Source organism: Excalfactoria chinensis, chromosome 3 (assembly GCF_039878825.1).
Source record: "Excalfactoria chinensis isolate bCotChi1 chromosome 3, bCotChi1.hap2, whole genome shotgun sequence".
NCBI classification, from domain to species: domain Eukaryota; kingdom Metazoa; phylum Chordata; class Aves; order Galliformes; family Phasianidae; genus Excalfactoria; species Excalfactoria chinensis.
In genome coordinates, this window is record NC_092827.1 from 84,220,572 (window position 1) to 84,237,062 (window position 16,491).

At 37.9% G+C, this 16,491-nt stretch overlaps 1 protein-coding gene across 8 annotated transcripts in view; it reads right to left on the reverse strand.

Annotated features, from left to right (window-relative positions):
- Positions 1–16,491, reverse strand: part of KCNH1 (potassium voltage-gated channel subfamily H member 1) — a 174,406-nt gene that overhangs the window by 141,221 nt on the left and 16,694 nt on the right. For all 8 annotated transcript variants that reach the window (XR_011903079.1, XR_011903078.1, XR_011903077.1 and 5 more), the window contains exons 4-5: positions 10,628–10,756; positions 2,105–2,223 (exon numbers count right to left, since the gene is read on the reverse strand). Coding sequence is in view for 2 of the 8 variants with exons in the window: in XM_072331918.1 (XP_072188019.1) it covers positions 2,105–2,223; positions 10,628–10,756 (248 nt within the window). In the remaining 6 variants the exon portion in view is untranslated. The remainder of the gene's footprint in view (positions 1–2,104; positions 2,224–10,627; positions 10,757–16,491) is intronic.

A 16,491-nucleotide genomic window follows, 5' to 3' on the forward strand; every position in this document is an offset into this window, starting at 1 on the left:
CTTAATGCTCAGTGCTTGTATTATCCACAGCCTGTAGATAAAACAAAGTGGTTTTTCACTAACACCCTTCTGAAACCAATTAATCATAAACAATAACGTAAACTGTAAGCCTCTGTAGCAGGTCTTTTTGTGCTTGTACAAAACTTTGTCCCATTCAGCTACTAGGACACAACCAGCTTCTCAGCTTTAAAAAATGTAAGTGATAATGGACTAATAGCAACACTAATAATAAATGAAGAGATTTCTTGTGCAAACAAGTTGGATATGAAATGCCACAGCAAGTAGGAAAAGAAATAGGCTGCACTCTAATTTGAGCTTAAAATTTTAAATAGGCTAATGCAGAAACAAAGAAAAAAAAAAGACATTTGAAAATACAGTGGGGAATAGTTAAGAGATTCCATATTAAATAGTATTAGGAGATCTTTCTAGAATAAGAAGCCTGCCAGTTCATGTCTTCTAAGGATAAAAAGTGGGCTTGCCTGTGTGACTATATGCACTCTGCTTTTCTCTAGTGTCATACTATTGACTTAGATGGAATTACTGCTGATATACAACAAGGTACCTAACATTACAGTTGGGAATAATGTTCTTTTTAAAATAATGACTGCAATATTCAGCCAGCAATTAAAGAAACTCATTTCAGACACACAAACTGTACACTTGCCCTTTATTATTTGTAATGAATCAACTTACTGTGCCAGTTAGAATACTTCTCTACTTGAGAAGTCTTCTTCAACTTATCAGCCAACAATACGTTTTGGTAATGTAATCATAAAAGTCTAGAGACTGAGGTTCAAAGACCCTAACTGAATAACCTCAGATTTTCTGCTGGACATTCCTTAATTTTAGTGCAAAGTAAAATTCAAGAGTAAACATTTGAAGAGAAGGAAGGATTATTTAGTGCTAAGCCTTGACTTATATTATGTGGGAGAACATCCCAGCTTCTAAGATACTAAAGCAGTTTCAGGGTGTGAATGTGTAAATCACACAGTATTCCTATAGTACAGCATCCATGTGAATTTCTGACTCCTCCCTCTGCTAATGTGATCTAAGCTACTTCCTGTGAAAATGCTCATAACAAAAATCAGTCTTCCACTCTGGAGTGCACCTACATTAAATAGCAAGCTCCTGTTTGTGGAGATTTTATGGTCATGTGATAAAAATGCAGACTTGGCCAAGGAAATGTCTACTTTGCAGAGAAACAGAAACACACACTGGTGAAAAACAAAGGCTGGGAGACTCATGGAGCTCATCAATGGCTTATGCCTCCGTCAGCAAATGAAGATTAAGAATTATTGTCAAGAATCATGGCTGCTGCCATGGCACTGACAGCAACACATGACACAAGAGGACCATGTTTTATTGGCCATACTGTTATGAACACCATATCAAGATTTTTCCCCAAGCTGTTTTTACACCAGGGAGACCCTGCTACTGGTCCTAGAGATAACAACAGGAAACTTAGTGCAGTCTCTCCCCCTCGTGGTGAAAGCCCTAAAACCCTCAGACTTCAAGAACTTTCTTCTTTGCATAGATCTTTACTCAAAACTTTGAATCTACTTAAATCACAGTTTCACTTTTCTATTGTCTGAAGTATTGCTTGTGCCATCTGTTAGCTGTTCTGTCCATAAGGGCAGTATATTAAACATATATTTTAACCAGTTTTAAAACATACTGGGATCCCACTAAAAGAGAATTAGACATAAATGAATGCACAGAACTGTGCCAATGATTCTCTTCTTTCTGCACTAGCTGTAGTTTATTTCACCTCAGTCTTAAACAAGCAAACAGTCCAAGATACAGCTGGAGTTGAGAGATCTTCAGAAGAAAGGAAAATAAGGAAAACGTAATTACTTCAATAATAATGCCATTGTAAGATTTTGCTGAGACACGGAAGCATTAAGTCTTTAGAACACCAGTTTCCATTCCACTACTAAAAGAGAAATTTCATAGCACATGAGACATACTCTTGATCTCCTGTATCTGCCACCAGCTTTCAGAATCACAGGGCAAAGGGGGCAGATTGAATGGCTCATGCAGAGACAATACATCCAAAAAGGCTGTGTACATTTCTTTACTGTTTCTTGTGAAAAGGAAATGTTACCTCAGCAAGTCGTGAGTGCTTGTGAACATTCTCCCCTTTCTGCACACTCGGAGCAAGCTGCTGCAGCACACCTCGGCTGCTTGTGAGGGCACGGGTCAAGCGAGCAAACTTTCCCCAACCTCAAAAAGAAAAACATGCAACATTAAATACATTACAAAAAAAAAAATTTGGAAGCACGCTCCATAAAGTTTATCATTATTCAAAAAAACAAAAACAGGTTAAAATTAAATAGAGAAAATTGTATTAATGCTGTCCGCAAGAGAGTATAATTTAACCGTGTATCAGAAAAAAGCAAGTCACAGTAAAGGTGGAAGGGTGGTTAAGTAACAAGTAACAACTGCAGTGGCTTTATGTTCAAGGGATCTACAAGAGTGCATTACACAAATCACATCATTTGTAAGGACAAATGTGCACTATACAATAATCTTCTATTAAACCTAATGGTCAGATTTACATCTCACAGCCCTTAAGACGATGCTCCAGACTAATAAAGATGGAGGACTAGAATCAGGCACAATGAAAACCAGAGCTGCCTGTAACAGAAATGAATCTGGCTTCAGATGCATTGAGTGTAGTTCTGGCATAAACAGAGAAAAGCATATAATGTAACAAAAAGCAGAGCAAAGTGAAACAAACAAAATCATTAATTTTATCCTCTCTAAACAGAAGAAGAAAATACACAAACAGATTTTCTCAAACTGCAATAAAACATTTAACAAATTCTGGCAGATAGGTCATGCTGAATTGTAATTCAGAATATTTTTTGCAGTAATTTCAAATATCCCTCAAAATAGAAGGTCTGAGTGACAGACACATGAGCAAGCTTTAAGTATAACCTTTATGAGCAGTACTTTGACATAACAGAAAAAGCCAGGCAGAGTACATGTATGAGTATTTTTGGCAGTCTGAAAGGAAAGTATCAGTGCATTTGGTCTCAGTCTTGAAAAATGCTAGAACCACCTGCAAACTGTTAAGTAGTCTCACCTCCTACTCCAACTGAGGGTGCTCAGCACTTTGCAGGCTCAGTTCTTAATGAAATCTTGCTTCTGGAAAAATTTCCCTTCACATTATAATTTCATCACCAACAAAAACGATGCTATTAGCAGTGACAGTTTTTGAAGAATAATCTGGCCTTTAGGCTACAAGTGATCCATAACATGTAAAGGAATATGGGTAGATAAAATACTGTCCGCTACTTTGAACATAACCTTGTTTGACATCTTACCCTGATGGAACTTGTGAGAACACGTTTGCCAACTTGACGGGTAAGCACAAAAAATAAACAAATTGTCTGAACATTATTAAACAAAGTCTTCCAAATCAGACCTGAAAAAAATTGGTCCTTAAAAGTATACAAAATAAAGCATTTATTAAAGGGAAGAACCAAATTTATCATACCTCTCTAAAAACAAGAATAAAAGTGAAAATTTTCTTAGGCCTCATCAAAGCACACTTTAAAGGAAGCCTCACACAGTTTAATAACTAACTTGAACAGAATTAGTAAACTCTTCCTGAGAATATTCAGCAACACGTAGATTGTGTGATTTGCATCTAGCAAGATCTTTCCTGGTAAATTCATGCGAGTTCAGCTACTATAGAGCAGTAGTTCCTGAAGAAACAAATCAGCATGACAGAATTTTAACGAGGGAAGTCTGTACCTGTCGTAAAACAGACCCAAAGCGCTTTGTTTTTCACAACACATTTCTACATACTGTGGTGGGTGGTTTTTTCGTTGTTGTTGTTTTTTAGTAGATATAAAGAACATTATTTCTCCATTATATGTGAAAAAACCTAACTACAGTTCATGTGCTGAGACATAAATGCCTTACTATATTTTCATTAAAGACAGTGGAGGTTAAATGAATGGATTAGGTGGGATTAACCAATCATAATGACCAATCCTTGGTTGCTATAAATCAAGCCAGAGTTTGTGAAGCCAACACAGCTAAAGCAACTTACACCAATACAAGCTCTGTCTTTCAAAAAAAAACGCTTATGTCAGCACCATTAAATTTTCCTCCTGTTTCACAAGGCCAGGGAAGAGGGCTATCAGCATAGGCAGACTTTCGCTTGCGTAAATTCAGGCTGACAAGATTTGTCTCAAGAGGCTGCCAGCTCCAAAGCATGTTTCAGGGCCGGTGGGACGGGTGAGACAGCGGCGCCAGCCCCAGCCTGGCGCTGTCCGCGGTGCTGAAGTCGAGGCCCCGTCGTGCCGCGTTCCAGCTACATGTGGGAGTTCAGACTGTGCCTCCCTTACCAGTTATACAATGTTTTTAATGTCAGCTACAGTAGATAGTCTCTTTTACTAGCTGATCACCCATTTTCCTGAAAGAATCAACATTTGATCCAAAAACACCAGACAGACTTCAAGTGCCTTTTTTTTTTTTTTTTTTTTTCCCCCTATTGGCAAGTTTTCCAATAAGCAGGCTATTTCAACAGAAACACTGACAGGGAGGAGGAAAAGGAAGTACCACACTTGAGTTTTCTTGCACAAAAACACTGCCAGACAACTTTGCAGGCAGGGTTGTGGCTATGAATGCTGAGCAGCTTTGTGTACCCTCCATCTTCCCAAAAGCCACCTACACTTGAAAGGCAGTGATAGAGCTTAATAAGGTTCTCTTTCTCAGCATCTCCTATAGGCACTTTTCTCTGCCCTGCATGTTGCAAATATCATCTGTGGGAGCCTAACTGATGTTCAAATGAGCTGTTCCACAAACGTGAGATCTGTTACCATACACTTCGAACACTGACCTGAAAAGGATATAACCACACAAGCAAGAGTCTATTTCAGAATGCAGGGATGTTTAGGTAGGGAGGGTTTTTTGAACCAGTGCTGACCTAAATTTGGGAGGTCTGGAATATATACACTTATGCAGCACCTCCTTACACTGGGTACACTACATAGGAATTATAATTAAACATGTCAAAATATGCACTGAATCTCTGTCCCTTTGTCCCAGGTGTATGAATCTCATTTTTAGGACAATTTCTTTTATTACTTTTTATCTTCTTTCTCTCTCTTTTTTTTTTTTTTTTTTTTTTTTTTTTTTTTTTTTTGGTGAAAAGAAGCATAATTATACATAATCTACACATTATGACACAGGAGAAAAAAACTACATAGAGATGGAAAGCCAGTACTAATCCTATCAAATGATAACTTCTCTAACGCTTCTTGAAAAGACAGCAGTGCCTATTGAATGTACTATAATTTGTCCTTTAGAAGACTAAAGATGGATATAGTCTACATGTCAGACATTTATCCAACAAAGACAAGTGAAATAATGGACTTAAGGCACAAAACAGAATATAAGCATTACATTCTATGTGTCACAGAGCTGGTCTGAGGAAGAAAACTGAACTTTCCAAGACAAGTAACTAGGTTCCAGAGTGGTGTAGGAACACACTGATGATAGTCCTGCTAGGAAAGGGGGTCCAGATGATATGGACTGCATGTTCTCTCTCAGCACAAGCAGTTAGTTGCAAGATCCCTACATCCATTGTTTTTCACTGGAAACAGAGAAAGCGAAAATTAAATTGAAGCCCAGTGACTCTATGCAATACTCGTGTAGGTATATAGATTCCTCAAACAGGCAAGAACCCATGCTATTTCAGAAAAGACAGCTTAGAATTTGGGAACAAAACATAAAGCTGGATGCTACCCCCATGGCCATGCTCATCTCTGCCTCTTTCTCTCTGATTTTAACCTATTTTCATAACTGACTGGTCTCCTTTCTCAGTTCATCCCTGCGTGATGTTTTCAAAAGGACCAGAATGTCTTCAGCTTCAAAAAGGATGAAGAGCCTTCTGGACTACAGACTGACTCCACTGTCCCACATTCCTTGATGCTATTACAGCCTTTCACTATTTCAGAGTAAAAATCTAAGTAAAAGCTGCTCTTGAATATATCCAAGATGCCTACAAGAAGGACAAAAGCTGTCTCCTGAACATTGTTTTGCAAGGAAATGTGGCACCAGAACACACTTTGGGGATATTTAATGCACCAAGACTTCACTTCTTTAAGGCATTAAGCTTCATGTAACAACCCTCTCAAGCAGAAAAAAAAAAAAAAAAAAAAAAAAAAAAAAAAAAAAAACATTTTTTTCTATTTTGATATGAGCATGAGCTGTTGATTCTCTGTGATTCTGTGAATCCACAACACATTTCTGATTTATCTCAGGTAGGTATTTATTATCTACTAACACCTTCAATTTGATAACAATGAATCACAAATTCAAACGTTATTTACTGTGGCAATCCTTGTTATCAAGTTGCTTCTTTAACTCACAGTCCCTAGAGTTAGAACACAAAGGCATAGCCCGCTTGAGAATAAGCTGCTTTAACCATGAGTCTATTGATAGAAATGTGTAAACGCAAGCAAATCCAAATTCCAGCAGTTATCTCTTCCACTGGAACCACATTTGCTTTCTTCCATGTCACAGTTCCCTGCTTACATCCATCACACCTCTCTGCAGTCTGAATGCTCCCGCCCTTTAAAATTTCATAACTAAAATTGTGTTATTTTTCCATCTGCAGTGGAAAAGCATACCAAAGTTCTTAATATACTCACTGCTCCTCTTTCATTTGTTTCCTTTTTAAGACACCAATTTATCTAGATGAAAGTAAAGTATAACAATCAAAATATTTCAAACACTGGCTTTGCTCCTATAAATACGTGTTTAAAAACAGAACAAAAAAAAAAAAAAAAAAAAAAAAAAAGGGGAAAAAAAAGGACAAACAAAAAGGGAAAAAAAAATAAGAAAGGAAACATCAGGTTGGAGTTTTCCCTGAACAAAGACCGAGGCAATCAAAATACTATTTTTTGTGTACCCTGCTTGCGATGCAAAGGATAGCCTACCTGCAAAATGAACTAAAGCTTCTGCAGAGGAGATGATAACTGATGATGGCTACAAAACACAGGAGGTTACAGCAACTACGAGGCCGACAAGAATTTTCCCATATAATTCCATGACTTTGAAAGTGAATCATTAGAAGCATAATTCCCAAACTTATATACAGCAGCAGAGATGGCTCTCAGTATGCCGTCATCACATTCACTCATGCAGAACCTGTTTCTTACTAGTTACCCAGACTGCACACAGACTCTGTTTACCTGAACAAGCAACAGTTTTCATGAAGTGATGCATTCCACTATATATACTCTTTTCATATGTCTCACACTTGGTGTGTTAGATCTCAAATCAAAACAAGACAGATACAGACAAAACACACTGATTGCATATACTCTGAAATTCAGCTAACAAGGTGGCCTATCACTTCCCAGGCCAAATTTAGCTACGACATAACTTGATTTTGCCTGCTTATTCAAGTAAATCTATTTTTTCCTGATTTATTTTTTTTTTCCAAAGGGGTAACAACACAGGAAAAGATGAAAATCATGTTAAAAAATATTATCAGCAACATCACTGACACACTATTTTTATTTTATTTAGAATGAGCTATGTTTAAAGTGCCTGCATTTAAAATCAAATTTAACTAACTCCCATTGCAGTCATAGAATAAATATATACTGAATATCCTGAAACAACAGACATTTATAATTGGAAGCCTACTTTTCCTTTTTTTTTTCCACTTTTTTTTTTTTTTTTTTTAATGAGGACTTTAAAAACAATGTTGTTTCATCTATTCCAATGTTTGAAATTATTAATCTTAAAAAATGAGCTAAGAATGAAAAACAGTACTGGGACCTTCTATCTTTCTCTGAGTCACCTTTAGATAAAAGATGTCTATTAATTTTTGTGTACCAGTCAATCACCTGTCATTAGAGCTCAACACTTTGCACTTGAAGAGTGACTATATCATTCAGCTGAAAAATCATGCTGGATATTATCAGCAGGCGATAAGAAACTAAGATATACTGTAGCTAGGCAGGCTCAACCTGACTGATAAGCTGTTCTTTAACCATGTTCCTGTACTACGCAGTGTTTTTCTCTACAAAGACATACAGGCACTGATTTTGAAGAACTCAAACGCTTCATGCTGTGCCACCCTGTAACTTCGTAGATAGCACATATACTAAAATATTTGCACTTGCAAGCAGATATTAACTAGTCATATCCACAACAAACTGATTTTGCGTAGAAGCACAGCAAGGGAGTAGCTGATAAAAGTTGACTGAAGGTAAAAATGGAAAAACAATTGATTTAGCAATCAATTCTCAGTTTAAATTAAAAACAATTAAAATGTAAATTCTGAGTGTTGCATTTTTAGATCAGGAGCTCATTTGTTTTCCATTATTCTGAAATGTTTCCAGGAGAATTGTTGCCCTTCAGAAACGTGCTACAAATTTCCAATGGAATGTTGTATAGCGTGCAAAGAATGCACTCTCTGCAAAGCTCAGGTCTGTAAAAGCAATGATTTTTTGAAGCAGCTAATACAAATTTGCCACTTTTTTTTTCCCAACATATTTTCCCCCTCCATGAGTCCCAGAACTCACTGCAGACAATCGTCTAACATTCCACATGTGTTTTTTTCCTCTCACAGTATCCAGTTGCACAGTGAGTTCTATTAAAGACATGGTCACACACATAACATTCTGTTTTGCAAATTAGCTCTGCTTTTCCAAGGAATTGCTCATCTAGCCATCAAATGATTGACACAATATAGCCTACCCAGTACATACAAAATTCCGAAGCTAGCCTACAGGAAGTAATCTAGAGAAGAGAGTAAGACATAAGGGATAAATTAAGGGTTAGAATAGAATGTGTGATCTCATTTGTATCGTGTACACAGCAACACGGAGCTCTGTTGGCATCAAACTGGTGCAACTTCATCAATTTTAGGAGATTCAGAAATAAGATTTGTAACAGTTATTTAGCACACAAACTCTTCCATACGTAGCAGCAACACTTAGGCAACATATATAGAGTTCTGCTTCAGTGGCGACTATATAGTTCTTCTATATAGTCTATCTGTAACTCTCAGTAAACATTTAGCAACTTTCCATGGGCCACACAAACAAATTTTGCTTAGCACCTTAACTCTTTGGCAGGTTAGCACACTTGTAAATAGGCTTAATCATTGTATTACATTGCTTTAGATGTGGAACTGCTAAGAATTACCATTATCACTGTGAGAACAGAGTGATCTCAGGATCCAACAAAGGAAATATAAGGAATAACAACAGAAAATTGTGTTTTCTTTCTTCAGCATACTTCTCTTGAAAACAAAAAAGTTGCAGCACCTCACTCTTTGAAGTGAAGGACAAACTCTTCTTATGAGAGCACAAGTCACCACTACTTCTGCAAAACTGAAGAAAAAAGGCACAGCTACTGAGAGAAAGCCCTGCTTATCAACTGAACAAATGAAATAAGGGCACTCCCACCAAAGAAATAAGAGCCAGCTTTACTGCATCACGCTGATTTATCCTTGCTGTCAGTCCTCATTAGGACACAGAGAAGACAACTATGCAGGGGAAAAAAAAAATACTGTAGACCTAATTTTTTCCAACAAGATACATTTTTTTGTTTTATTAAAGCACTGAAAAACCAAACAAATAGCATTCAAAAGGAAAAAAAAATAACCCACGTAACTTGGAAGAGGGTATGTTTGTTAAGGTTGTACTTCCTTTTTCATGGTAACAGGTGTTTCCACTTTGAGCAACTGCATTTTTAAAGAATAATATTTTGAGAATAAATGTAAATCAATTCACCTTCACAGTAAGTTTCCTGTTTAATGTAATACTACAAATATTATTAAATACTACAAAAATGCAAACAACAGGAGAACTTACGTCTTTATTCACCTCAGAGTACGCAAGTCTCTGTAATTCTACATGTGGATACAAAAGGTCTAATTCTGTCAGGACCTGAATCTGAGTACAAGTTTATGCCTCTTTTATAGCTGAGCTTGCTTCCAGATTTCTAGGGTGCAACTTAGCAAAGGGTTAACAGCGAAACAGCAATTCTACTTCACTCAAGCTGACAGCTTGAGCCTGATTCAACTTAAGACTGTGAGAGTATTTTCACAGATGTGAAAGAAAAGTAGTTCTGAACTTTAATATAAGAATTCCATAAGAATGCTAAGTCACATCAAGCCAGGCAGAACTAAATTATTCAGATCATTGTTAGTAGGGATTAATACCTCCATTTTTGTATACAGTGTCATAAACAATTTGTACAGGGCCCAATACCCTTCAGTTCCCTCTGAGATCAAAGAGGCAGTTAAGCATCATTGTGACTGCTTGAAGTCTACACTGGTATGGGGATTAATAATGAATTTTAAAGGGAGAGCAGCACCTACTTGCAAAGCAACCTCTGCTTCCTAAAGCACCTGGGGGGCCTCATTAGCAATCACCTGTTTCAGTACAGGCCAGAGCCAACATCCATAGGAAATCAACACAACTATTCCTTGCACATAGCTGTGCCACTAGCAGCTTCATGTAAGTTATTTTAACATCTAATCCTTTGGCTTTAAGTCTTCAAGTATTTAAAGGACTTCAGCTTTTTCAAGACCAGGGCAAATGAAAAACAGCAGAACAAATATATCATTATGAAAAAGACAAACCTTTACATGAATCATCCTCAATGGGCTGCTTGAAAGCCGTTATGTCATTGAAAGTGCAAAGAAATAAAACCACTTTATCCTGCTCATTTCGGATTGGAGCAATTTTCACAAAGAACCAGACAGGTGTTCCTGGAAACAAACATATCAAAAAGTTTGTCAGTGGTAGGCAGAACAGTAAGTGTGCTAATTTAGATGTTTACACTTCCAAACCAGCCATCTGTAAACGTTACCGTAATGTTTTGGGAGTTTTGCAAACACCTATTAGGAAAAATGACAGAGTAGCTGACAAGAGTGTTAGCTAAATTCTGTGTTTCACCTTTGATTAGCTTTTTAATCTTCAGGAATTCTTGCCTGCTTCTGGGCTTCATCTACTAAGCCAATACACGAACTTATGCAGTGCTTTGAAAACTGATAGAAGAGTCCTATATACATGTAAGGGTGCACACAACACAGTCTTGCTGGTTCTGTGCAAGCCTTTCAGACAGGTCAACAGTGCCTAAACCACAACCATAAAGAGTCCCAGCTCAAGAGCATGGTTGGCTTTAATCTTCTCTGAGGGAGCACCAGTCCCTAATAACTATGACGGCTCTGGAAACTCTGGCCTTGCCTGCAAATCCTCTGATGGAAGGGACATTCTTTGCAAGTTGCCTTTTGGTTTGACTTTTTTCTGAGCTTGCTCAGAATGACTCCAGTGTGAAGCAGAACTCCAGTGAATATAGAAGAGAATAAGCTATTGGGACCAGCCCATGTGTTATGGATGGGACTTAAACTGTAAAGCATATAACTATACTTTAACTACTTCAGTAGAAAAACTCCTAGTGAAAACTGTTTGTAAGATTAAAGTCTGCACAACATAGAAAAAAAAAATAATTCCCAGACAATGACCCTTCAGATGCTGTTGTCAATTTTCCTTAACATCTGTCCACACAAATCACTTTGAGGAGAGAAACTACCAGTCAGATTTGCCTTTCAATATTTCGAGTGGTTCTGCTGAGGCTGCTGAAAACTCAGCAATGACAGCAGTGAGTATCCATTTAACAAGACTGTGTCTACCACTCCCATTTCACAGGAGTCAGCACAACAGTATTAGTAATACTTGAGTATAAGTAGCTTGGAGGGGTCAGGAAAAAAAAGCAGTTGGCTCCTCTATGTCATAGTATGTCTTTCTTGAAGGCACCATTATTTTCTGTGCAATCTTCAGTCATAAAAAAATGACTAATTATACATGCTTTCATACTGTACCTATGCCCTCAGTGATGGTGAGAAAAAAATCATTCCTGTTTTTGCAGACCTAAGATTTAAAAGCCAAAGAGAGGATTTGAACTCGCTTGCTATGAGTTACATTTCTCTCAGGTTTCCTTTGTGAGCCACATTTGACAGAAAAGTCTACATAAAAGAAATCAGTACAAGATATGAAAATCAGCAGGTTTTGGCCATAGGGGAAAGCCAGAACAAAGTTTCACAACTAACTTTTGTTACTTGTGCAGGACAGCCTACTTCATACAGGGTTATCCTAGAAGAGTATTTCTTCTCTTTCTTGATCATGGAATCCTCATCTAGGCTAGAGATCAGATTCTCTTTCACATGAATTACTCGGTGTTTTCACTTGACTACTGTATGGTGTATATCATGCAACAGTTATAAACAACTAGGGCCACTTGTGTTTCCTGACTGTTAAAGGTTCTCAAGGAAACCTGAGGTAGTTCACAACAAGCAAAGGCAGTATTTTTCTTACTACACTAATAGAGCATGTTGCTACCCAGTGCCTCACCTGGCTGTCTCCCAGCCTCTGTGCTTAGCAATCTTTTCTGGCCACAGAAAGCCAGGACAACTCCAAGACGACCTATGGACAACTTCCATAAATTAAGCCTGATTCCCCATTGCGCATGTATAGCACAGGCAGTTTCAAAGCCTGGCTGAGCTTCCATGCCATATGCACAGCCACCTCTATAAACAGCAGGGTATACAATGCAAGGAGTCCTTCACTAGAAGAGCAGAGAAATCCAAATTGCATTATTGAAAGACATTTCTAGAGCAAAAAGTATACAGAGATCAATATCATGGGGGTTTTATTTGTGTTTGGTTTTGTTATGGCTGTTTCAGTTGGGTTTGGGGTTTTTTGTTTTCATTTTTGGGTTGTTTTTTTGTTTAAGAACTAGCATACCTGAACAAACCCCTCCAATAAAACACGTAAACAAAAAATGCTAAATGCAAGAAAAGATTCAGCAGAGTAACTGTGGCTGCAAAATCATCACTAACTTATTAATGAGCTTAGAAGACATTGTTGCAAAGGACTCAACAGTAATTTTCAAGACAGTAGTGCTCTTTACACTCTTCATTCTCAGGAGCTACTAAAACTCCCTATCTCCATTTCTTCTTGCTTGCTTGCTCTTCCCAATCTCACATGAACTGTTCTGAAGCTGATTATATCCATACATCGGTTTTACTTTCACACCTCGGTAACCAATTACTTCTAATTCTACCCGTTTCAACATTTTTCACGAACACTGCAGCCAGCTTTTTTGATCAACCAAGATCTCTGTCTACAGTACATGCTCTCACTTCTTTTATTTTTTTTATTACGGACACTTTTCCCTTCCCCAAAACACTCTGCATTGTTTTGTTAGTTCAAGCTACAGGCATTCTCCCTTGGACTGCTCATAATACTAGCCTTCTGAGGCCAAATTACACATGTGACTTCATCTCCAACTCTCACAGATATATCAGCTACTGATGATGCTGTAACACATCACTGAAACAGAAAGGATGCAGTTCATGTTCTTATTCCAGCTATTTTTTCAGACACCCTGCTATATGCTCCTTGTGACTACGTTACAATGCATTGTTGGATGACTTTTCTGACATTATGAGTACAGAAAGAAGAAAGCCTTTTCCTGATAACCTGTAGAAGGTTGCTGCAGGGCAAGCTTATAGCAGCAGGGTATTCACCTTCTGATTCCTTTGACTCCCACTCCAGTGCTGCATTATTTCCATCAAAACAGAAAAACAAAACACTTCTTACCTAGAACCAAGTATAAATCTTCACCATCTGCCCACTGGCAATGAGAAAGTGAGAAAGAGTCATCTCTTCTTACTAGCTAAAAGTAGAAATTTCTGATGACTGTCATTACCTGGGGAACCTTATCATTTTCAGAGTGCCACATACAGGCTGTGTTGCAGGCCAAAATATAAAAATCAAGGTGGAGCACACAGGCTGTGTAAATCATCTTCCAGTTTCGCACCTACATCGCAACACAGTAACAGTAGATATAAGTGGATGGAAAATTCTGCTAGGCTGTCCTGTACGCTTCTCTGATGCTATTCAGAATTTTTACCCCCAATGTGTTTGACAGCTTGTCAGTCTCATCTGGAAACAGGAGACAAGTGGATATAAAAACACAGTCAAGAGGTGAGAGCTCACAGGGTTGAGCTACATGGGCTTTCCGCAGTGCTCTGCAACTGGGAGCTCATTAATAGCTGAACTGGGATCTGAACTGTGGGAACACACTGAGAGGCTTAGCCAAGATATGGCTGTACTCAGCTTTTTTCCTGCATACTGGTTTAATTATCAAAAGAATTTTACTTTTTTAAACATTAAACAGTTTATTTAACTATTAAACAGGAAAGCTTAAAGTATAAACCAGTTATAAATCAGGTCGGAAACTAGAATTTCATCCTCCTTCAAGCAGCCTTCATACTCTCCGTGTCAAAGCGGATGTCCCTGCTCAGCCAGACAATCACTACTAGCAGGAGGCACAGAGATCGGGCTATTCTAATGAAAAATGAGATTTTTCAGATTCAGACTACGTGCTATGCAGGCAGTGAGAGAAACTGCAGTCTGTGTTACAGAGCTCTGATAGCAGAACGAGAGTAACTTCCCCTTATGCCTCCTGTGTGTGTTGATGTACAGCCACTCAGAGACTGTTTACCAGCGTTTCCAACAATACATCCACTTTCATTTACATTTTGTGTTCGGTTCTGGCAAAGTCTCACTGGTAAAGTTCAATGAGAATGCCAATGCACAAACAAAGAAGTAAACACTTATGAGCCATGTTGGCTTCTGTTAGATTTGGAATCAACAGTGAAAGAATCCAGAGTTTGTCTAATGGCATAGGACCAAACCTGCTAGAAAAGGAACGTCACTTCAAAGCTTGTAGAAAAGCAATGAGAACAAATGGTAAGAGATTAAATTCTACAACAAACTTCTGACAGTAGCCTGTATCACCAGGCTATCTTGTGGTACAAAAATTACATAGCTAATTCCAGTATTAACTGATACATCTCTTATTGCCTGAGCACAGGACTTAAGATGTTGCCTTGAAGACATGACTATTTTAAGAGACATGATTCAGGTCCCAGATCTCCTCCAGACTAACATACAGTAAATGTCTCCACATCTTACCATTTCCCATCTGTAAGACAAATACAGCTGTCTCCTTCCTCTCCTCCCTTCCAGTCCTATGTATTTCAACAGTGACATGTTCACCCCCCTGCCAGGAACATCAGCATTTAACATGTGATTTGACTTTGAGGTCCTTCAGAAACTCTAGCATGAAAGTGAACAAGGCATTAAAGGTGCACTCCTGCTTCTCCCTTTGAGCATACTGATGAGCCTCTCCTCCTTTTGTTTTTCCTCTTGTCAACCAAAAATAGGCTATAATGAAAACCAAAATGATTTATCTAAACATGCCCCTGCCCCACACCTCGAACCATTTAAACAAACAGGTCAATTAACCAGCTGTTTTTCAAAACTACAGAAAGCACATTGTTTAAATAAAACTGAAATAGTCACTTTTTCTTTCCATAAAGTAAAATCATGGGGAAAAAAAAAAATAAAAGGGAAAAAATAGTTGACTATCCAGCCGATGTCTTCACTGTCCTTACTTCAAGTAAGATCAAGACTCCTCAAAGCAGTACTACATCTGTAATACCTTGTGTTTCAATCAAGTGGTTATCAACTACAGCCCTAAATGTAAACAGTCAAGCAGTAGGGAAATAAAAAGGCTAGAAGGATGTGCTGTGTCTCCAGCAATTACTCCATGTAGTGATGCAGACAGCAGGACTTCAGTTATAATAAACAGCACAAGTGACCACTAAAATCACCCCTTTTGGAGTTTCATTTATGCCTAAGACTCTATGAGATTGTTTCCTTCTATCACACCAAATAGTCTGTCCTATATCAAATTAGCACACAGGTTGTTTAGTAAAAGTCTGGCAAATCACTATACTCACATAGCTTTAAATTAGGAGCATAGAGGAGTCTCAGACATTTGCAAGATGAAAAGCAATTCTTTTCATAGTCTCTACTTTTTAGCAGAGAGCAAGCACTGAATGACACCAAACCAGCTCAGTATGTAGAAGTTCACCACCTAGTAATAGTAGGCATTACTTTTCCACCACTTTAAAAGATACTGCCTTCATGGTTTCTGCATCTGGGGTTGCTATGTTCTGGCATCTAATGCTTCTAAAGGTCAGACTCTTATGCGCTAAGATAAAGACGATCAATTTCAGTCCTCAAATGTGAGGTTGCTATGCAATGTTATCCTATGACACTGGAACAGTTTAAAATGTTCAGAGCACACACTACTGAATGGTGCTGATACAGTCTACCTGTTCTTCAGAGAAATCAGAATCAGAAAGTGGTTATATAGAAGGGGAAGACACAGGGAAGTCTGAAATCTTCTCTCAATTTACCACAGGTAAAATACTTAACAATTCTGAATAAAATATAAGGAGTGCTATTGGAAATTTTCACTGCACTGTATATGTTTAAGGTAACAACAGCAGGTCTTGTTTGGCAACACATTTGAAGCCTTTGGAGTCAACGGGAAAACATCAGTTTTATGAATCCAAAATACTTTGGT